Source organism: Vanessa atalanta, chromosome 12, assembly GCF_905147765.1.
Source record: "Vanessa atalanta chromosome 12, ilVanAtal1.2, whole genome shotgun sequence".
NCBI lineage: Eukaryota > Metazoa > Arthropoda > Insecta > Lepidoptera > Nymphalidae > Vanessa > Vanessa atalanta.
In genome coordinates this window covers 89,779-114,425 of record NC_061882.1, presented here as the reverse complement: position 1 = coordinate 114,425, position 24,647 = coordinate 89,779, and the positions used below count along the sequence as shown (strand labels likewise).

General features: G+C 36.2%; 1 protein-coding gene across 2 annotated transcripts in view; it reads left to right on the top strand.

Moving 5' to 3' along the window:
- LOC125067640 (A disintegrin and metalloproteinase with thrombospondin motifs 7-like) overlaps window positions 1-24,647 on the top strand; it is a 66,545-nt gene that overhangs the window by 26,591 nt on the left and 15,307 nt on the right. For both annotated transcript variants that reach the window (XM_047676340.1, XM_047676341.1), the window contains exons 3-8: window positions 1,466-1,679; window positions 12,711-12,873; window positions 17,179-17,793; window positions 17,871-18,050; window positions 18,274-18,524; window positions 24,160-24,273. In XM_047676340.1, the coding sequence (XP_047532296.1) occupies window positions 1,466-1,679; window positions 12,711-12,873; window positions 17,179-17,793; window positions 17,871-18,050; window positions 18,274-18,524; window positions 24,160-24,273 (1,537 nt within the window). The remainder of the gene's footprint in view (window positions 1-1,465; window positions 1,680-12,710; window positions 12,874-17,178; window positions 17,794-17,870; window positions 18,051-18,273; window positions 18,525-24,159; window positions 24,274-24,647) is intronic.

The window sequence follows — 24,647 nt, the reverse complement described above, 5'->3', positions numbered from 1 at the left end:
CAATAAGTGATGTTTATTTCTCAGGGCGCGACAATGACCTAGAGTATGTTCTTCATTTTCTAAGTTGACATTCATTGTTTCATTGACCCCTATTTATCATAATGAGTAAAAATAACACGAGAACACGTTGGCAGTAATGTTTTAATAGACTTCGAAAAGGAAAAATGTTAAACCTTAAATCATTCGATAGGTTGTATGTCATGGACGTGCACAAAGAGAAGGACAATATTTGACCTGACGCGACACTACTGGTAGATAACCACATATATTAATATTACCGATTGTTTTTTAATAACACAATAAACGGTACTTGAATTGTAAGTAAGTACATACACAATATCGTATCATTAAATCGAACAGAATATTTACAAATAATGGAAATCAGCTCCGTTGTAACAAAAGTCAAGTCAGCTAATTTATATAAAATAGTGTAGCCAAAATAATTAAATCCTACGTTAATGTTGTTTACTTAACTGTCGTATTGCTATCAGTGTTCTTTTTACTATAAAAGCGGAAAATAAGAATATGTCGGGGCTAATAGAGTCCCGGTGGATCGTGATTTAAGTCCCGGCGATGTGCATGACACCGAGCACATTTAGCGAGGCGATATAAATGTGACAGATGAATTAAGCGTCGTGTGTACAATCAAAAGTTATGGCTGAAGCCGCGTCGCACGGAGCAGCCGCGTCGTATTACCGACGTGGTGCGACAGCTTGCATCATCAGTAACAAACACGCGCCAAATGTAAACGCAAGAGGTTATTCGTGCAGGTCAATGCTGTTATATTTTGATAGTTTCCGTTTTTCTAGGAAAGCGAAGTCATCTAAAAATATGCAAGTGACAGAAATAGCGAAATAACAAAAATTTTGAAAAAACACTTGTAATGTTGTTAATAGGATAGCATCGCTCGACGGCGGGGTTTTGTTATGAATTGTTTTACGTCTGAGTTAAGATTTACGACTAATACGATGGTCGCTTTCTGCTGCTGAGTATAATTAGATGTATGTTTGCAAGAAAAACATTATTCTTGATGTTATTCAAATAATTATATCCGTGTTCAATGTAAACGAATACTTTGAAACTAATTATCAAACTTAACGCAAAAATGACTACTTAATTACAATTATACCAACTTATTGTCGTAGGAAAGAAACAGGCTTTTATAAGTATGTACATGTTGTATGTTTTTATTTTAGATATAACTTGCTGATATGATAATATAGCCGAGAGAAGACCTAGTGTCAGTGTCTGTTATACGAGTCTATAAGTTGCAGTAACATCGGAAAAGGAAACGATAACTTTAGGTATTTATTGTTACGCGTCGAGTAAAAGAAGTATTAACAAGGTCGAATGGGTAGATAGTTGACTCGATACTGAGGGTATTGACAGGTCTCTAGGTGTATAAAGTCGGAGCTACTATTTTCAATTTGAAATATACATCTCAATAAGTTGTTTCCTTCTGCAGGCATCTACTCGCACCAACACCTGGACACTTCGCAAGTGCAATTTGTAACGCCGGTGAAGGTGACGCGGGACGGCGAGCTGGTCTCGCACGAGCTGGAGCATTCGCACGGACACGCGCGCACACGGCGCGACTCGCACGCCTCGGAGCGTGACACGCCTCACGCGGTGCACTACAACCTCACAGTCGACGGACGAGACCTCAGGCTAGACTTGAAGTAAGTTACCCTACACTTCCTCTTCTATCAGCATTCTTCTTTTTTCTAGCATTAGCATTAGCAGCCTGTCAATTTTCCCACTGCTGGGATAAAGGCCTCCTCTCTCTTTGAGGAGAAGGTTTGGAGCATATTCCACCACGCTGCTCCAATGCGGGTTGGTTGTGTATTCCACACATGTGGCAGAATTTCGTTGAAATTAGACACATGCAGGTTTCCTCACGATGTTTTCCTTCACCGCCGAGCATGAGATGAATTATAAACACAAATTAAGCACATGAAAATTCAGTGGTGCCTGCCTGGGTTTGAACCCGAAATCATCGGTTAAGATTCGGTTAGCGTTCTAAGTTCTAACCACTGGGCCATCTCGGCTCATTTTTTTTCTAACGTAATGAAAATGAGTAGCTATACTTTTTTCCTCAAGCTGCTTGTCGGTTACCATACTCTAGCAAATTCTATAACGAATACTATATTCATAGCTTGATCGTTTTTTTCTTTTTTTTTTGATCTTATATGCCCATAAAAATGTGCCCAGTGATAAAAGAACATTCTAGGACACTTCGTAACACGTTGACGTAGATCAACACAACTCGAGCCGGCAATCGCGCCACTCGATACAATCTGTTGCACAGATAAGCGTCAATTTCGCATATTATGCATTAAAATTGAAGAGAGCAGTGACCGTAGCGATATCAAAGTGACGCATGTACTCGCACACTACGTACGAGAATATCAAAAGCGAAATGTATATCGAGGTATTACCAAACAGTATATTGTTGATGATAACTGAAACCGTGTAATATTACATGTGACAATATGACAGATTGTATTCAGTCGGATTATGTACGAGCGCGCGGATATAGAGCTGGTAATTACCATATTGTGACGCTCGCGTTTTATTCAAAAATATTCAACTGAAAACATAAATGCCCTTTTTCAAAAGTTTTAACACGAAGATAATTTTTCACAAGCAATCCAGGTTAATCTTTATGGTCTGAGCAAAGCGCCACATTGACAAATTAGACTGAGACCTTCGCGGAAATTTGCTTAGCTAACAATGAAACAGTCAAATTATCAATAATATTACGGACGGTGTGTTTGCAAAACCAAATATCAAGGACCGGAGGAACGATAGACAGATCTTGATTCAAACTAATATTTAAGACAAGAAAGACATTCTTTTTGTTTTCTATTTTCTACAAATAGGATGTCTTCTTGCCTTGTGTTTATTTGCGATAATTTTGTTTGGCGAGGTGCGATCCGTGCTATTCACCCACACTTAAATGAAAAACCTGTATTAAATACATTTGAAAACTGTGTTGTCTGCAACCGTCATGCAGAAACCACAGAGTAGATGCTAATACTCAGATATATCATTACAATATATCTTCTCTGGAATTCTGAAATTAACGACTCAAAGATCAACATCGAAATGTACGAAACGAAATAACTTCAAATTATTTTTATCGGAATAATAATTCATATATTCATTTTTATTCAATAATATCTTACCGTTAGTTACAAATCAAATCAAATTCCTTTATTCAATATAGAAGCATCACACTTACTTAGTGATTATCAAATTAAACACTACCACCGGTTCGGAAAAGAAAGTTAAGAAAGTAATAGTTAAGGACAAGATACTAATTACCCGATTTACTATTCGAATATACGTTCGTGTGTCGGAGGAGGAACAGGGGCGTTCCCCGCAGTCACAGTTCCCGAAGTGCGGACTGATCCTCGGTCCACTCTCCCGAAGACAGAGCCGAGCCGAGCTCTCTAAGTTTGTACGCGATCTGTTTCGCATCTGTTACAATTCGACCTTCTCGTGTATTTGAACTTGTGCCCGCTATCACTGCGAGATAGATATTCCTCGTATTTATTTCAAACGCCAATGACTCTATAACCTTATCGTAGAACACGTTCATTTCGTACTAGATCTCAAATTACACAAATAAATTATCTTTGACTACAAAGCGTTTCTCTTTACGAGCATAACATAATTTAAATTAAATAATGAAGTTAATCATCGTGATATTTTTCCATTATGTAACGCCCACCTGCCCGATGTATGAAATGAATTCATCATACGAACAAACTTATATTGATATCATAAATCAAGATTAATGATATCGCAAACGCGAGGTACTTCCATCGTGTCAGCTTCGTCTAAAAGAATCGCCGGCCGAAATTGAAAGTGAAGTATTTTAACTTCAAAATACATACATTTGGGCTTTCAATTTGACATTGGATGTGGGGACATTAGTCTGTTTTACTTTATGTACCCGTATAGAATCGAAGCCAGTCAATACAAGGAAGCAAAAATATCATTTACTCACAAATATATATCTATAAACATAGAACAACTTTAAAAAAAACTGATCAAGTTCTAACCTAATGTTTAACTGACGTAACCTCGCCCTCTTTGAAGGAAATTTTTATTTGTCTCGTAAATATTAACTCATACTCCCATTATTGAAGCGAGTCTAACTGTGTTATATATTATTATTATAGATTTCTCGTCCTTGCGACGCCGGATGCAAACTAACAAATAGTTGCCAATTTGTTTCAATAAGTGAACAGCAAATAACTTCCTGAAGTTTACCGCAAACCAGAACCGAACGCTAATGAGACGAACAAAATGCTTAAATTATCACTTGAACGTTAGTTATAATTAATTATAAAGCGATAACCCTCGATCTATCTTGTAAATAAATTGGTGGACGTTTTGTCTGTGTTACTTTATTATGTTTTAACTTTTAAATAATTAAAAAATACAATTTACTGTGTCATACATTTGTATATTTGTCTTTATAAAATAACGATATTAAAATATAATTTGTTTATTTCAGACCTTGAACTCATATGGTGTTAGCATATGAAAAAACTATGTCAGTAAAAGGTTAAAACTAAAAACAAAAACAGGAACAAAAACATTATTAATTTTAGGAACAGTGTCATAAACCTGAATTTGTAAAAATATATAAATAAATACGATCGTGAGTCGATATTATTTCAAAGTTATTTAAGCAGTTAATTAAGCAATTAAAGCGAAAAATATTATTCATTTATCAAATAAGATTCTGCAGCTCTGACCTCGAGACGACCATTCCACTGAACGCTGAACGGGCGACTTCCAAGGAATAAACATAAATCTTAATAAATCCGTCTGTCCGTCTGTCGTCTGCTGGACACTGAGGGACACGCGACACACACATCATTATGTTGTATGTTCATATCAGCACTTAGACTAAGTCAAAGTCAAAGTCAAGGTTTAGAGTTTCTGTATGCCTTCCTCTGGATTGCTTAATCTCATACTCATTACTCGCTAGTACGGCGAAACTTTTGTTGTTATTGTCGTTAGCAGTAGTTGTCATCGCTTTATTTTTTTTTATTGTCTTACGACCTTATATGATTTGTAGTCAAAAATAAAAAAATATGCACACACACGCACGCGCGAATGAAACATGTTTCATTTACATCGTCCGTATTAAATGTTTTAATATGTTTAGGCGTTTCAAATGGATAGGTATTTAGTATTATGAAATGTCATGTTGTAATTTATCAATTGCACACAAGAGCAAAATATGATTAATATTGGTATAGGATTTCCACATTTAAATTATTCGAGTTCGACGAATGTAGTGAAGTGAAACGATAAAATTATTCCGCTAAACTATTACTTTAAAAATATGATACTCAGCGCGAGATATTTACGGTATTTTACGGATGAAACCTAAATCTTTTAAAATAATTTGTTTATACAACAACAAAATGGATGCGGGATGCAAAGCGCACCACATCCTTCGTTATTTGTTTTGGATACAACTACATATTAATTTCGTACAAGCAGTTGGCCCCGCGCCTAACACCGCACGCACTACTTGCGGGAGCAGTGCTAATAAATTTTACCAGCTATTTCTGTGCACTTTTTTCTAAACTTCAGCTTTTAACTGCGAGATTCAAAGTTCATTAACGTGTACAAAAATATGTTATTATTACATTTCTAGGCATTTCTATGAGTTCCATTTGGGAGTAAGCTAGATCGCATTTCATCGCGTCTCGGTTTACATTTGGGAGTTTCTCCTAACGCAACGCAACGATCCAGTTGCGTTTCGGTGTGCTGAATTCGAACTCGTGATCTGTCGTGCTATTTAGCCAGAAGACGACTGAGCAAATTCGAATAAGAAGCAGATGGTACATACGTAAGGTTATTCCCATAACATTTGAATATTGGTCGTTATTATTAGTTATTTCTGGCAGAGTCGTCCGGCGCAGCGCCGTGAAACAGCGAGTGTATGATTGATTAACCGATCGGAGATTCAAGGACTATGAGAACGAGTAAAGTGAGAGGTTAAGCAAGTATTTAAGCTACGATTACATAGCAATATGTATTTGTATATTTTAAATAAGTTATGAAAAATTAGATACACTAGTACACACATAATATAAACAAAGCGTACAATTCACGTACTAGTCACAACAGATGTAATGGGTAACAACAATTGCTTACCACAGATAAATAAAAATACGACTGCCGCTCCCCAGACATCTAAATCTGTTCTGGAATTTATATTATAAGTTATGACGGAATGATAAACCTAGATAAGTCAACCCTGAAATCATTACATTATTTTTATAAGCCACCTCGGCGCTTATCGTTTCTATCTAGAGGTAAATATTTTAACTTTTTCAGGCAACATGTCAAAATTGTAGTTACACAATTTCACTGATAGCTTAAGCTGTAGCTCGTTATCTTGAGTTCGATTTAATGAATTCCCGATCTGGTTCCGAACAGCATTCTTGTTGCGAATAATGCAATAAATGAAAAGATACAATCGATACGACCCGGTCTTAGATGAAAATAGTCGGACTTTAAAATAAGCTTAGCTACTTTAAATAATTCCTAGGAACTATACTAATTTGCTACTAATTTAAAGAGAATATTAAACTTGCACGGAGCCGACCGGTGATCTCCGGCGCACTCGTCGTCGGTGCCGCATGTATCGGGGTACAATTTGATTAATTAACAGATATATCATTCCGCTCGGCTGCGGACGTTAATCACTGTAAAAAGTATTGCCGAATAACATAAAGGATAAGACATAAATGAAAACATTCACAATATTGCTAAGTACTGTTTTAAATCATTAAGAACTTTCAAATTAAAGACGAAATTAAACGAAACATTCGATCAGAAATATGTAACTCAGTAACAAGAAAAATAAACTGCAAACGATTCGAGCTTAACCTCGATTCCACGTTTAAACATTTCATTGAATAAAATATAAACACTTCACTCCTCTGATTTCATGCCCTTATATGAGCTCTCTATAGATTTTCTATCCGCTCTGTGTCCCTTCTTAGGTCACGAGAGATTCCCGACGTGAGGTAAAATCTACTTATTTATCCGCCGCACACTTTATTGAAATATTTTCAATCCTGTCAATCGCTTGACCCCTCCTTATTCGGTACACGGCCTCATTGAAAACATATTTTCTTTGAGTATCATAACGTTTTCTATTCGAGCAGCAGATCTCTGTAATTGTTTCGCGAAAGGTGACGGTATAATCCCGGATGCAAAATTGGATCGCTGAGTACAATAACGAATAAATACATATCAAATCGACACAAAGTCACTCGTGATGATGGCTCATTGATCTTTTTGTAGTATTCATGCGACACACTTTGACGACATGACATTATACAAATTATGAATTACTTTGATGAGTAACAAAACTGCACTTCACTTGTTTTGATGGTTTTACTGTTGATATCTACATTGAGCAGCAAATGCCCCGCGGCTGGGCTAAAGCCTCCTCTCCTTTTTAGAAGTTTTGGAGCAGCGTGCAGCTGTAACGATTGAAAAGCGCGTTGGTTAAAATGCGATGCCTCTTAGCGTAAAGATAAATTAGCGCGTCGGTAGACCCAGTTTAGATAACGCTGGCACAGTTTATATTAAGGCTAAATCATTGAGTAACTGCAATGCAATGGGGATCAAAGCGAAGGCACCGCGGAAGCGTCGCGTTTTCATGCAATCATTTCTCGGAACGACGGCTATCACTCGCACTCGTGTGACCGACACGCCGACACGCAGGTCGCGACGCTACCGAGAACCTACCGAGAACTTACCCGTGCACTTTTTTACGCATTTCATACAAAAATGCGGTGATTACGCACTTTCTATAGCATAACCGCGACTTCCCGCGACCACCAACTCCTATATGGCGAGGTGACCTACAAAATATAGCAAAACGTAACTATTAACCAAACGCGAATGAGCCTTCACACTGACACGGACTGACTTCGGCAGCCGACAGGCGGAATATTGATTGATGGCTAACTTATTTACACAAGAAGCGTTTTTATACTCGAAAGCTACAGCTCGTACCTGCGACCTCGTTAAGTATCCACTCGTATTCAGGAAACCCAGATACAATGCTCATGCATTTTAATGGCGGAGCTGTAAAAACTGATAATTTGAAAACCGCCGTATGATCATCGTCGGAGATCGATTCATACATATTTATACGGCAATTATTGCGATACAATGACTGAGTGCAATTGGCCATGACGGTCGTTCGTGCTTTTGAAGCCTAAATTTTATTAATCGACATTTTTAAGAAACATTTCGTCGTCGAATTTTCATTTCGATTAATAAACAAAATATTTATAATTGTAAAAAGAGATAAATTTGATTAATTTACTTAACTTTTACATAATATACTTATATACAACTTGTGATATTATAAGGTCAATGTTAAAATTGTTTATGCATTCATCGGCGCGACGCGTCAACGAATGCTTTGTATAAAACACAACACCCATACACGCGTGTAGTGTAACTGTATAAATACATGTTATTAACTTTGTTTTACCAACTGCGTCCAAAAAAAAGGCTATAACGGCAATAATATATGATAGCCACATTTACGGTATAAAGGATACTTGGAAGAGCGAAGGCGTTAAGCTATTAATATTAAATTGATTTTTTGTCAGGTCGCATTTAAAAAGGAATGCGGCTCGAGAACTCCGTAAAGCATTAATCGTTGTAAAGCTAATGGTAGTTAAATTGGCGCCATCGATAATAAATTTTCGCATTGGTAACACTGGTCGGGCACAGCGCGCCTGCGCCAGACAGGTTATTTGTGCCAGGTTGCAGCTAGGCTCGAAATAAGTCATATAACTTTTCATTATTTAATTCCTTTGTCAGTATTACCATATTAGTTTACTCAAAAAATAAAGGAGAAATAAATCTACAACATTCCAACATAATCTGTGCGATATGCTTGATTTTCCGCGTAGATCCTAATTATCAAATCCAACACATCCAAATTACGCATTCTTTAAATATATTCTATAACTTTTGGTGTCTCCGTCACAAGTAACACAAATGTAAAACTATATGATTCAATTTGTTAATTTATTTTTTAAATTATTCATATAACACGAATTATAATTATAACTCATAAAGAAATTAGAATCTCACGAACAAAACAGTTTTTAACAATTCATATCCCTTGTTATATACCAAATCCGTTATGCGGCTTAATGTAATAAATGTCAGAAATTACTTTTTATTTTAATGTACCTATGTACTAATGTAGGCGGACTGGCAATTGGACCACAGGCAATGCAAGAAATAATAATTTCCCTTATATCGCCAATGCGCTATAAGGGAAGGCTTAACCCTGGGAACAATGATGTTACGCCTTTTTTGCTTGTAATAATACTGGCGCACTCACTCTTCAAATCGGAACACAACTATACAAGGTACTCGGTAATACAATATGTGACGAGCGGGTGGTACGTATCCAGAAGGGCTTTGCCGCATCACCAAGTCAAAGGTCATTGTGGACTACAGACTTCTTATTGTATATATATTAAACTATTTTATTAGTTATTTTTTATAAGCTGATTTAGCATTTGAGAATTACAAATAGTGTTACAGTTGAATATTGAAACTATTCTGTTAAAGGGAAGCCTCAGACGCAACTGTAAGGTGTGAAAACAATTTACATTTCCAATTTATTTGTCATTTTAGCTTTACCTGTGTTGTAAAATGAAATGCGTTTGTCAGAATCGCTTTACTTTCAATATAACTATATGACAAGGTCCAAGTGCGAAGGCCTCGTAAAAAGCCAATAAAATAAAGGCTTCACTCCACAGGCCGTTGAGACCACAGCGCCTGCAGGAGTTATTTGCGTCTGCTTTAGTATGAACGTAATTACGTATCGAAGCAAGGCTATTGAATTTAGCCTGCATATTCCTGCACCAATATTGAAAAAAACAATAACAATAATATAAGTTTTTGATTAGAAACACAGACGCGCACAGAAAACTCCTATTGCTGAATTTTAGCCGCGTGATATCAGTTTATACATTCGTAGTTGTACATAGAAAATACATAAATACTAGTACATCAACAACACTATGTTTGTATGCGACTTTTAATACGCTTACTATCTTGAAAGATAATATTTTCGTCCATAAAAATAATGTTCTTTTAACTTTTTACTACCCCACAACAAAGCGTCGAGTTCTCGGAACATGATCTTGAAGCGCTGTAAATTTGGACGCTTGCCATAAATATTTATTATATCATTGAATTGTCTCAGTCAAATAGTACTAGTTCACACAACACGCGAAAGGATTAGAAACGAGTAGTTGTCGTCGACGTGTCGCCAACCGATGCCGGGTGTCAGTAGTCGCGTGTTGGTAGCGGCGCGGCGGCCGTGTCTCTGCGTGGACATGTGTTCGCTGCAGACGTCACAGACGCGTATTTGGGCCGACCATATTTGCTTCTACTAATTGCTGTAATGAATCTTATCTGCCCGTTCGTCGCCACTCAAACTGTTTGCTCGCCGATCGACAGCTCACGTTCCCCAAGGCTGAGTGTTCGGAGGCAATTACGAGACATTAAGTATGCGATGTGCATTCTAATGTACTAACTGTTAACTTTATTCACTTTAAGCCAAGTGCTATTTACCTGCAAAAAGGCTTCCGCTTGCACTTTATCATCTATCGGCGACGGACGACGAGGCGCTCCAGTCGCTCGAGTCGCACGCCGCAACTCCGCTGGAAATGAAGTCGTAATGTTATCTTCACCTTTTCTGTCTCCGTTAATAAATCGTCGCATACCAAGTATTCTGTCCGATATCTAAAGCTGTTCGTGGCAATACTTACTCGATAAATCTTGACCGCATGTTAACTCGAAATCTACTTTTTATGGTCGTCGCCATCGTGGACAGATGCCTTAGCCGATATGCGTTTAAAAGTGCAATTTATTGCTCTCGGCTAACATTGAGCGGGAAACGTCGACGCTTTAAGTCATTGCAAGTATTTTATATTAATCACTTAAAAAAATATGATTTTCCAAAAATGTTTTTTAATTATAATATATATATAAGTAAAATAGTAATTGCAAATTATATCGAGAATTAAATTAATCGTTAATACCGCGATCGAATTGAACTCGGCAAAATATTTAAAACTTTAATAAATTCAAGACGATTAAGAAATTCGTTGTAGTTGTAATTCTTGCGAAAATGTTATAGTTGGCTATAATCTGTCTATATAAATAATGGTGAATGTTTGTATGTTTGCGCTCTATGCGTTCCCGAGCCAGACATCCGATTGTGATTAAACTTTTTGGGTCGTTCCGCGTACGCCCGAGACGGTTCCTAGCCCAAACAAACAAGATTTGTTCATTGTACATTTGTCCTTCATTATAAATTGCGCCCATATTCTGTAAAAGTACTAATCGAGTCGATGAAAACATTACTAAGATAAGTTCTGTATCAATGATAGATATCACAATACCGGACGAAGGTAGGCTGAGAACAAACAAAATAGACAAAACAACGACGGAAGAGTCCCAAAAAGGAATCCAAATCGGCATTTTTTGATTTGTTCCGCTTGTCTTACGACTAAGTAATTAAACAATTGGAAATCTGAGATATGGGAAATAATATAACCGTTACAATAGCAATTAATCAAACGAGCTTTTATTTAAGTAATAAAATGTTATATTGCGGCGATTAAGCAAATACTAAATGCAAGCCTAACATTGTAAACCGACCGGAGACTTCAATGTACAGAATACCCCCTGCATAATGAACTTTCTAATTTAAAATCAATTAACAAATAATTGCGAATTTTAAATATCATTTCATATATTTTATTATCAGAGTTTAGTGCGTATAATATAGTATAGAAACGATTTAATTCCTATCGGCATTTACATAATTATATGTTCCCTGCGGATAGAGTCAATTTATCAATTTAATTGTTATAAACAACAAAGGGACAAAATTCTTGTGCTTTGGTAAATAATTGAGTTTCTATTCTATTTGTTCAGTTTATATCTATTCTATATAATGAAATCATATGAACGCTCGTGTAATTGATTCCAACATGTTCGACCGAATATTCCGATACGATTTTTATAGACGATTAAAATAATTTTACGCCTTAGATCCAGACAGTGGATTTTATGACACCGTTTTTAATGTTAAAGGCATCATACGGTGTAATAACTGCAGAATGCAGCGTTTCGCAGCCATCTCCCTGTTTATATATGTTATATGCCTCGGCCGAGGTTCGGTGTGCGTGTAGCCATACGCTGGAACCAGTACCGCGGGGCTCACAGTTTATAATAAATACCACTTTATTGTGTTGTCACTATAGCATTCTCTCGCTGTATTTACGGTACATGTTTCCATTGTGTAGCGCGCTTCGGAATTTTACACTTGCAAGTTGCGCGCCCTCAACTTGAAACTTCCGCGTTTCTTATCTGAAGCATCTTTTATACTTCATACACATTTTCAAATTACTTTTTTATTACTTTCAATTTACAAGGATGGGACGAGGCATCGCCACCGAACTAATTTATCATTTGTTATGCGAACTCTACAGTCGATCAAGTTTGAAGTGTAATTCTATGAATTTTCATACAATATGATTTGTTTTGAAATTTAAGGTTCGGTGTTTGCGTTTTAGTGATGTATTATTAATGAAGTATTTTTTGTGCAGGCCTTCAGTGACATTCATAACACCGGCATTGGTGGTAGAAAGACACAGCGCGCGCGGGCGCACGCGAGACCGGCCGCTGGAGTCGGCCACCTCCTGCCACTACACCGGCTCTGTGAGGGGTCAACCTAAGTCCAACATTGCCATATCTGCCTGCGATGGAATAGTAAGTCAATTCCTATGGAACAACTATACCATAGCTTCAAAATAATTTAATTTACTCAAAATGCTTGATCAAGTGATTGAAAGCGGCGGGTTCTTATCCGCCTTAGTTTTTGTAAGGTTCATTTTTACTTATAATCTACTCCTGGTATAGGAAAATATCGTGCGGGGCCAGCAAGAAAATTTTGCGTTATTTGTCCCCACCAATCCAGCGGCGCGGTGAATAATATAAACTCAAAAAAGGCGATTTTATTAGGAAATCAGTACGGTGATATTTTTCTGAGAAGACAAGGGTTGATTACAAAATATCTATTAATTTAAACTAGGAAATCATATGCGTCAAAGTCAATGTCGGTTAACGTATAATATACATATTATGTAGTATTCAATGTATAGCAGCGCGAGGCCGAATAATGTTTGTACTCACCATTAATCTCTTAAAGATGCCAATTGCTAAAAAAATACCAACAATCCTAAACCGGCCCTACATTTGTTCTCGTACCTTCGTACGTGCGGTCCGCGCTGGTTAAGTTTTTCAAACAAAATAAAACCATGTCCTTTCGTCTTTGAATCTTGCTTTTATTTATAATCAATCTTATTAATTAAATTTCTATCTAATTAAATATTTAAATGCATTCCCCGACTTATCCTTCGGTAGAATATAATGGCGCAATCGATGTACCTATAAGTATATTTAAAACATAGATACTCTCGTGTGCTCCGAGCCTTAATATTAAATGTCAGGTTAAGTAGAATATAAAGTAAGGTATTATATATTATATATCTCATAAATTCTTTTTTTTAGGTTTCAAATGATTTCCTGAATGCGTATGAGTAGTATTTTATTATTGTTGTAATGTGTTATCTGATCGCGGAACTGTTTTTTTTTTTAAATTTGCAAAATGTTGTTTATAATTTTATAATTCTACTAAGAAGTTTTTATTTTTATATCGTTGAGACTTTACCAAATGAGATGTCTGCTACTATTATTTCAAAATTTAAAACTAAATTAAATTGAATCATAAATATATTAGCGTGAGCATATAATTACGTTTAACATAAATATTAATATTATACCTAATTTATTCATATAAGCCATTAACTTCTCAACCTTTGTATAATAGAATTTTCGTAATATTCATCGCCGTCTTTTTTTGATACCTTTCAGTCGTGCGTTAAATGCAATCTTGATAAGTTTTTATTGTAAAATAATATTAGTGTGTGGTTGTTAACTCATAGTTACATACAAAATATAAAAACCAACAATTATAATTTTGTAATTTATGCCAGATGGTTCGCTTCCTCTACTGTTGGTACCATTATTTCATTTACCGTCCTACCTCTTGTCATTCTCAAATAGCTCTTCGTTTGTCAAATGTTTTTTACATTTGAGAAATAATACGTGAATCGTCGAATAGCTTCACTCTGTTACGGTCCGATGGGCTTATAACAATCACAGCATGAGAAGTTATCTAAAACCTTAATTACATTTTACGCAACTCAACGGTCGGAAAGTGACACCAGGAACTCATTGTGTCAAGCGAAAGTGATTTTCTGCAAAAAATATGAAACGAATAGAAAAGTATTCGTTTGGCCGAATCGCTTGAAACGGTTCCGCGGAGATCGCCGACTGGCGGCCCGGCGACTTTTCTCCGGAGACACTTTCGATTAACTGCAGCGCGTCACTCCGGGAGACGGTGGAGTGAAACTTGATTTGGCACCACTCGTAGAGAGTGCTAAGTTTCGCAACTTATGATCGCTTCATTGATTTATGAGACAACTCCACAACGAATGCAGCGCTGAACTTGTAATTACTTTGTATTGCTCCCGTACATTATATAAGATTTCACATAAAAATGTTTTACTTTATCAAATTCGTCACTCGCCATCCGAGATATGGACGTGTATAAAGGGGTTCTAAATAATTCCGCGTACGAGAAACAATCTGCGATAAAGCGTAGCTGTTGTTACGTTCTTTATGGTAATATGTGGTGTTCGGAAACGAGTTTGTATGATCCAAGGTGAGATAATGAACGCTTAGTTACGACGTAATACGCAAGGAAAACCAATCGAAGTATCTGTATCCCATTACAAAAATCAGAAACCAGAGACATTAATTTGTACTACTTATTAGAAAATATAAACAAACACTCCTAATGCGAGTATATACAGTGTACAGTGTGTCTTGAACTACGAACAATCATGATGTCGAAAACAGTAGCCAGCGCGATTCCGGAACAACGTATTTCTGTATTGTCACTAAACTGTGTCAGACACAGAGCGCATCTTGTAATTGGTTTTGTTAACGCACATTACTATAATAGTAAATATTTAAATGCAAAAATATCTTCAAGCTACGAATACACGTTAGCCGAAAGCAAACACTTTAAAACGTAATGTAAACATTCTCAGATTAAAGTCTATTTTAAAGTAATAAAGAGCAAGACAAGTGATCCGTAATACGGATCACTTGTCCACTTCACCGCCACTTGACCGGCAGCGACATCCAAGTGGTTTTGTTTAATATCAACACTTACCTAACATACAAACAATTAATTCGCCATAATCCTATTTCGTATAATAGATATGTGTGCATTGCAATCAAGCGCGTCGTCTTCATTTTGCATCGGTCGGCTTGCTTGGGTTAAACTTAAATCTTTAGAATATCAGACCAGTTCCACCAGATCGATTGAGCTGAACTTTTGCTCGCATTTTTCGTGATAATGTCAATGCAATCTAATATATTAAATATTTATGTATGTTGGTATAAAAATATAAAAACTATTTTTATAAAAAAAAACTAATTATATGTTTGCATATAAAAAAGTAGAAATAACCTTGTTATTATTATTATAGTTAGATGCAAAATACACGATTTAGGTGAAAGTAAACTATGTACTAAGCTAACGAAAACGTAACCCGTAACAAAATATGTTCGTAATAATACGTACAAAAATGACTGAAATACTCATATAAGATATGTATCTCTAAGTTTTTGTCATATCTTTTATCAACAACGAAATCAAATAATCAATAATATTAGAAAGAATAGGCGAGTTTCGCGACCTTCCCGTCGCAAGGCCGGCGACACACAGACTGCTGGCTTCGGCTCGCCGGTCGCTCAACTTAATGACTACGTGGACAGCGGTGGTAGATTGTTCAAACACACTACGACACACTCGCTTACGAGTAATGCTAAGACTGGTTACTCGGTAACATGTTCTTTTTATAATATAATTATGATTAATTAACGAACCTAACATTTGTAACGTTCTTGACAACTCGTTCTGCCAACGAACCTAACATTAGTAACGTACTTGACTCTCGTTCTGCCAACGTCCGCGACTGTCACTCGCAGGCCGCGGGGTGCATTTACAACAGCGCAGAGACATATTATGTCTTGAGGATGTTCATAATTATATGTATATACTAACACGTTTAAAATTGTAATTTTCGTAATTATAAAGCGCTTTTTTGTCGAAAATAATTGTACGTATACTCTATCCCAACCATTAGAGGAAATAAGCTAAATAAACAACATTTGACAACAAATTGACTATGGATTTGCGAAAAAATGGTTTTGAACGTCAACGAAACTGTTACCGGAATTGTGGAAGTAAAATTAAAGTGAATATAAGTAGTTAAGTGTAATAATATTATATTACAAATATAGATATGCTCATCATAAACTCTTAGTAGTGCATGATGTAACGGAGCTATTCGCAAACCGCATTAAATATGCAAATTTAAGGTTTATTTATCTTTATTCCTAATTCGATTGGAATAGGCTGTAGGTAATATTAGTTATTTATTATTATCAATCTCCATTTCAAGTATGTATGGACAGCAAACATTCAATATTATCCTGTTATTATGTTCAGCTGATTATCTTCGAAAGTAATCTAGTTTGTTTTCTAGTTTCTGCTTATCAAATATAAATCATTCAGCAATCATGCGCGATCACCGAGACAGCACAAGATATCATCCGGATAGAATAGTTTCTATTAAATTTTGCGCAAAACAGCGTCGGCCTCTTTATCAATCAATTTATCTAACGTTAGCAGCAAACAGCCGCGATATTTGTTGACCCATTGCCGTTCAAACCGGTTTGACATTTAACAGACGATTCGCTATTTTGTGTTATTTTAGAAATTTTTACATCTACAAACATTACTCGATACGAGACGATAAGTCACGAGCTGTCCGAGAGCTCACCAGCTATGAGTAATATATACCTGAGACGACTGCCAACTATAAAAATAAATAAATAAAATCTTAACAAATAATCTATTTCATCTTTCATCTCTAGGCCGGACTTCTACGGACAGAGCACGGAGAATATTGGATTGAACCCTCAAATCAAATTCCCACTGACGGTTCTCCCGGGCGACCGCACGTCATATTCAGAAGATCAGCTGTTGATAAAGTTCAAGCATTCCATAGAAGAAAAAGGGAAGTTCATGGCGCGGCATATATGAGTAGGAATAATAACGAGAAACATAGTGCGGAACATGTTCTCAAACGAGACAGTAATAGAAGTCAAAAAGAGGCTATAGATCACCGTCGATACGTTTATTTAGAAGAAAGGCGTAAAAGATTGGAAGCTATGAGACGAGACCCTGCCGCGTTTAGAAGAAATCAGAGAAAATTAAGAATGGAAAAGAGGAGATTTCTACCGACGTCGGCGTCAACGTCATCAAAAAGCATATCAACAGAGAACAGTAATTCATTAGAAAAAATAAATTTAAAAAATAAAACGTATCACACACCGAGGTACGTGCAACGACCACGGCGTATCCGAACGAGACGAAGGCGGAAAAGATCAAAGAACTGCGCTACCAAGGAACCTCCGTATCAATGGAAGACGAAGAATTTCAAAACTCACCACGAAAATGAGGAAGTAAATAAATCTAGATATAATAAGGTGCTTAAATTAATCATTTATATTTTAATTTGAGATGTTTTATACCATAGAAATATATTATTTTATTATCTTTTCAGAAATATAATCGGCCTCACAATAAGCCTGTAAAGAGGCGCTATTATGAAGCGTCGAAACGTGCTACGCGGTCTGTCAGCAAACCTCGGCACGTTGAAGTATTACTCGTCGCCGATAAGTCTATGACCGATTTCCACAATCAAGGCAACTTGGAAACTTATCTACTTACTATTATGAACATGGTGAGCGATCATACAAAACACTTGTGTCGGACACGATTTGTTAACAACTACTTGCGATGATAAATAATATATGTGCCAACTCGCATAGAATGTAAAATAAACTACACTTAATTAGTGATATAATATATTATGCAAACTATTTTTTCACACCGAATAACTGAACGACCGTCTTATGAATAATGTATATTTGCTTATAAAATACATGTGAATGAACATTATTCAGGTGTCGTCTTTATACATGGACCCGTCCATCGGGAATTACATAAAAGTGGTGGTAGTGAAGATCATCCTCGTAGAAGAAACAGCCGCGGCGCCCGAGCTGGCCGTCACTACGAATGCCGACTTGACCCTCGCGTCGTTTTGTCGCTGGCAACACCACTTGAACCCCAACGACGACAAAGACCCCCATCACCACGACGTCGCTATTCTCGTGACCAGGCAAGATATCTGCAGTCAGCATGACACTCCTTGTAGGTATGAAGTTTTTTTTGTTTATTTTTACATATATAGTTGTGGACATAAGTATTTTAGATATTTGTTATGAAGCTTTCTTGATTCAATTGCCAAGAGAACATATCGCCATTAAATTATATCTATCACAAGTATATAATTACTTTTATTAAAATGTTAAACTTTAACATATTTTCAGAGACATTACATAAAATTATTGGTTATCGTGAATAACAATATTATTAATATTTTCATTCGGCGACAATCTCAGTAGTAAGTAGTCATTAAAGCGTTAAGTATACACCTATATTATACAACGGCTCGCCCACTGAATGAATCTATGCGATAATTAAATAGTTAATTATATTAACGGCATGTATAGTGTGCTAGTTACGGCTCCATCGGACAGCCCACGGCGTGATTACTTTAAAACTACGACGATGTTTAGGTGGGATGCTTTATCTTAAACAAATACGATAGGTGGGCGGACGTTCACTTTATTTTAATATCAAAGTAAATAGGTACTAACTCGAAATCATTGTTAAAAACAGGAGGTTTGATTAAAATCTACACTTTTATATTCGAAGGCTCTTATCATCGATGAGCCTAAGAACGTATATTATACTCTTCAAAGTTAGTCAGTTTATTTCGGCATCCAATCGTTGGGAAACAGCTGCAGCTATCATAATTGATATTCGCAATAATTTTTTCGCAATCTCTCGACACAAGGTCAATGGCAGAAGCGGGCGTCTGTTAGCGAGTAAATAGTGACGGTGAGTAACTGGATGCGAAATAGAACACTCGGGAATACGGGCCCTCGTGGTCGCGGTACCTCTCGCAGTACTTGTCGACGCGCTTTAGGGACTCTTGTCATTGGAAAATATCATTAGTAAAGTATTTACTGTATTCATTAAAAAATAATATAGAAAAACTTAGGTGCACCTCCGCTTACTCGCGATAAGTATAAATGAACATCAAGTCTGAGTTTTTTATTTATAGAATTAACATGGTCTCAAGATCGGCGTCCTGCATGTGTTGTGTCGAGCCATGAATGTAGTTTCCGTATTCAGCGATAAGAGATCTTCGATTCCCTTCAAAGGGCAAACGCCATCTAAGCGAGGACCGAAGTGTCTTTACACGTAATCTGCGAGTGTGTCGACAGACACCCGGTAATTATTATACATCTTTACGATTTTATGTATTTTATGGACATATATTACGTAATCTGCATATATGCAGATTTGATCCGATACAATCACGTTTTTATCATTATGGACAATGTTTACTGAACTACATTTTTTAACAAATTTTATCATATTAATTGAATAATTATTTAAGTTAAAAATAATGACAATCATTCTATAAAAATAATGTTTTTACGAAACGTCAAACGATTCGCCAGAACGACATTTATCACAGTTATTACTTCTTACGTATGACTTAAAGACCATGAATGCATAATATTATAAAATCCTTCACTCATTGAATGTTTAGTTCGAGTCAAACATTTTTCTCACAGTTGAGCACTAAAACATACAAACTTCAAATTATCTGATTATTATTTTTGTAATTCATCGGTAAAATATTATTTGTTTATAAATTTACAAATTCTTAGTATACTTACCGAAATTAGACAGTTATGACCTTAAAATAAATATAAAAAAAATATTGCACAAAAATATCTTAAGTGTAGTAACAATTACTTTAATTATTAATTAATTCCACACTCGGTTTCATCCATTCAAGTGCGCAAGGCCTCCATTAATATGTAGTATTTATTTTTTTGCGTATGTTTGCAAATGGCTAACAGCTCCGGTCGCGGTAAGCGGTCACTTCAAAGCGCCGACATTAAGGCCAAGGATATCGAGTATGTACAAAATGGGCATTCATAATTTTAACAAAAGCCCATACGCACATAATGTTACATAATTACAAGCGGTTTTCGTTCACACAACATTCCGTAACTTGCACAACTCCGCCCGCCTACCGTTACCGACGCGCCTGTACAAACACTTCAGCTAGATGAGCAACAGAAGATAATATTAGCGCCGACGAGTAATTATTTATAGTAAATGTTTTCTACACATAACCCATATAAAATCCGACTCGATGCAGTTAACGTGATATAGTCTAAACAGCACACACAAACACCGACAGAGCCGGGAAAGCGGCGCTTGATGCGAAACAGATACATCCGACTTTTGTAATTATATTCATTTTAAATACTTGCCGAATATTTCCTTGAATTTATAAGTTCTACTACGCTGATTTATTTGTAATATTCTTTTAAAGATTCGTCTAAGGAAAGTAAATTTCAACTTAAAACAGAGTCACGACTGTTTCGGTGCAAGGCACGTACTCTACCGAAAAACCAGTGTGTAATGAATGCAATGAGGAAGCCCAGAGCGTTCGGAAAACGGTACAAACGAGTAGTCGAATGTTCTTGGAAGGCGGCAATCAAAAGACAATGAGACTGTTCGTAACGGTGTCGAGCCCCAGGGCGGCTGCCAGAATCCCAATGAGCCCTGTAGTATGCCACACTGTCATACTAATATTTATAGCTTACGTAACTATTAGCCTAAATCTAAAATTTAGTGACGTAAAAGTATTAAATGACATTCATTTTATTTAAAAAATCAAAATGGAATGCTATAAATACTGAAAAATGAATTATCCGCTGACTTAATTTCTTATATATTTCTTATTTTATAAATAAGCAAGAATGTTGATTCGCATTGCGGATTGTATGAGCGAGCCGACGCCACGCAGTCTGCGTGCCGTTTTGCCCACTTATCTCACCTCTGCGTTACGTTCTCGAAGAGGTTCTTTACATAAATCGACGTGCCCTCAGAAAATGTAAACGTCAGACTGCAATATGATGTCAATTTATATAATGTTGCTTATTGATCATTCGAATATAACAATTTGTAGCATTTGTAGTTCTGAAGAGGATAATATAGGAACTTTTATTAAAGCTTCGAATTCATATACGTGATGGATGTAATTTATTTTGCCGACGATATTATCAATGTCACCCTAATCAGTAAAAGATAAATACAAAGTTCAAACGTAAAGCGAAAAAACTGTTACTCATCATTAGATATCGTGGTTTAATCATCTACGTATCTAAGATACGCGTAAACAATATTTAAATTGAACTTGTAAGCTGACGACCAAGAATTCAAATCCAAAATACAGCATCTCCCGAAATGCTAAATATTTATTTTAGCAAGATCACACCACGATGATTTTGCTCTGAACTTAAAACGAGTGCGTCGTTAGTTGCATGCTACTTACTGCCCAATCATTTATTAAAACGTTTAATTTGTACTGTAATACCATGCTTCTTGATTTAATGCATTTAATATGGTCAAATAAATTTGTAACAAAAATAACTTCAATTCTATACTCCTCAAAGCAAATTAAATGGACAAATATAAATATTATAAAAATGTAACGAATACAAAGTATGGAGTGACTCTAGATTGCGCGGTGGTCTATGGAGGAATGTATGGAGTGCGCTATTCCTAATACGACGTCACGTCGCGTTCACGCTCGATTAAAAGTTAACACTAAAGCCACCGCGTACACCTCACTCACGTTTCGCCGCATTTAAAATAATTCTCACACAACGGATCGTCTTATTAACTCTACCAAGAGCTAATGAATATGAGATCAGACGAGACGTGAACTCAAGTCAGAATATAATATCATTAAAATGTAATTATTATGATTACATCTTGAAAATTGAGTTTGATTGCTACTCTATGGCATTGGCGAATAACAGGCGTCTACTTTGAAGGTGAACTCCATAAATAATCGTTATTGACATATCTTGTAAATCTTTTCATAAATTATTTTAAACGGCACCGCTTTTAAATCACACCTGTTCAATATAATAGACATCAACGCGCGTCTACGATTCAACGACATACACTTTAATGTCCTACAATGCTTAGTGCTTTATCTGAATATGGAATGAATTATTATTAACTCTTGCGTAATATGTTGCGTGGTACGTAGACACACGTGTATTTCGATACGTCAAACGATACTACTAAGTACGGAAAAAGTATCTCCTATTATGTAAATAAAGGCAAGCGGTCGTCAGCTCTTGTACGTTTTGTGAACTGAAATACTAAATTTATTAAAAGGAATTTATAGAGCTTTTCGTCGGCTTCCGCGTGAGTCAGCACACTTATATTTTTAGACGCCTATTCCCGGCTGCGTCTTCGCCGCGCGCTCGCCTTAGAACTCGTACACATAAAGTTACGTTTTGAAATTAATTAGCTCCAAAGCAATAACAACAAATTCACTTGGTCCAAGAATCGGAAATTTCTCGCAGTCGAAAGTTTCATTACTTACATTACAAACGTGCAAATTTCACTTACGGCGGGCCGGTTCGTTATCTAATATAAGCATTTAATATTTTTACGAAAGATTAAATAAACAGTATGTTAAGCATTACATTAAGAGTATTACATATCAGCAATGGAGAGTGTCAACATCGGTGACAGGAGGTTCGTCTGAAGGATAGCGACATATCTAGTTATTGACCACTTATCGCGAACTAGTTTAAAGATTGCAACGAAAGCCATTAAGCAAGGGAACGATTCAAAGATTGTAAGATTGACGTCACATTAGTTCGCGTCTCTCGATGTACATCTTGACATCGCAATATTTTATTTATATCGAAGTCAAAGTGAAAGTGTGTGTTAGTCCTTAGAACATTAATTATTATTGAGACGCCTAGCGGCCGCGCCGCCTCGTAGCCACTACGCAACTACTACTGCCACAATTAGTACGCCATTACAGTTTGCTACACCTGTTATCCTGTAATAAACAACACTGGCGGGCTTCGGCTTTTATCGATCATCTCAAGTATTTTAAGTTTGATTTAAAGAAGCTTTGTTCCTTACTAAAATCAATTACTTACATTGTATAAGAGGTGCTGGTGAGAGTACCGTGAACATACTTTGTGAGCAGCTATAGTATTACGTCGGTTAGAGAAACAATGGCAAGTTTTGATTATTTAAATAAAAGTTGCGAAGATGCCTTAGTTCGGTCACAACGGTTTTTCTAACAGTGCAAATCATATTCTCTATTTCCTTTCATATGGGGTCGTGGCATTGTTACACTCCGTGCTCGAAAAGTTGAGGTTGAAAATATACTCATATTGACAGAAAAACTCAATATTTTAATCTTTGAGAGCGAGCCAGTCCAACGATGATGTTCTCTAAATATTTTTTTTAATTATTTGGGAAACAGGCAATTAACACATATACACAAATAACACTTTTTAGAAAGAAAAAAAATATATATAGAAAACCATAAATGGATTGCCGCGTAAAATTAATACAAACATTTGACAACTCACGTTAAAAATAAAAATAACAACATAAAGTATAATAAGCAAGTAAAACAGTTATGGTTTAAATACATATTACCTAACCAATTTTGAATTAACTTATTTTAAAGTTAAATATGTCTAATTCTTTACGATGTAAATATTTAATAACAGTTAAGTATGGTTTAGGACTTAAGGAAGATCTCTCTTATGTAACTCACATGTTTTTACATACATTTTTATTGAATATTAATAAATGGAAATATATAATAACACATGTAATATATGTAACGCACGCACCGTTGGTTGCAGCACGCTGGGCGTGGCGCACGTGGCGGGCATGTGCAAGCCGGACCGCAGCTGCTCCGTCAACGAGGACAACGGCATCATGCTGGCGCACACCATCACGCACGAGCTCGGACACAAGTGAGCCCCGCTTTTACTCACTTACTAGACTATCAACTACATTTTTTATTCTTCGGCATTTCATTTCATACACTCTAATTAAGTAATTATACAACTGTCAACCAGTTTTTGTGTTTAAAAGAAAATTATAGTTTTGTGCGTGAGTTACTTTCATTTTCGTTAACGCAAATAAACAAAATACTTAGGCACTCTTCTTTATACTAAGTATTGCTATTTGACGGCGGAACATGTGATCATTGGATGGCACCTTGCGGGCCGGGCTTACACACAGCCCTACCAACAAGTTAACTCTATGTATATAAAGTTAATTATTTCTTACAAAACTTGTAAGTATGCAGATATTCAATTGCCCCTTTTCAATGTAACACTACAGA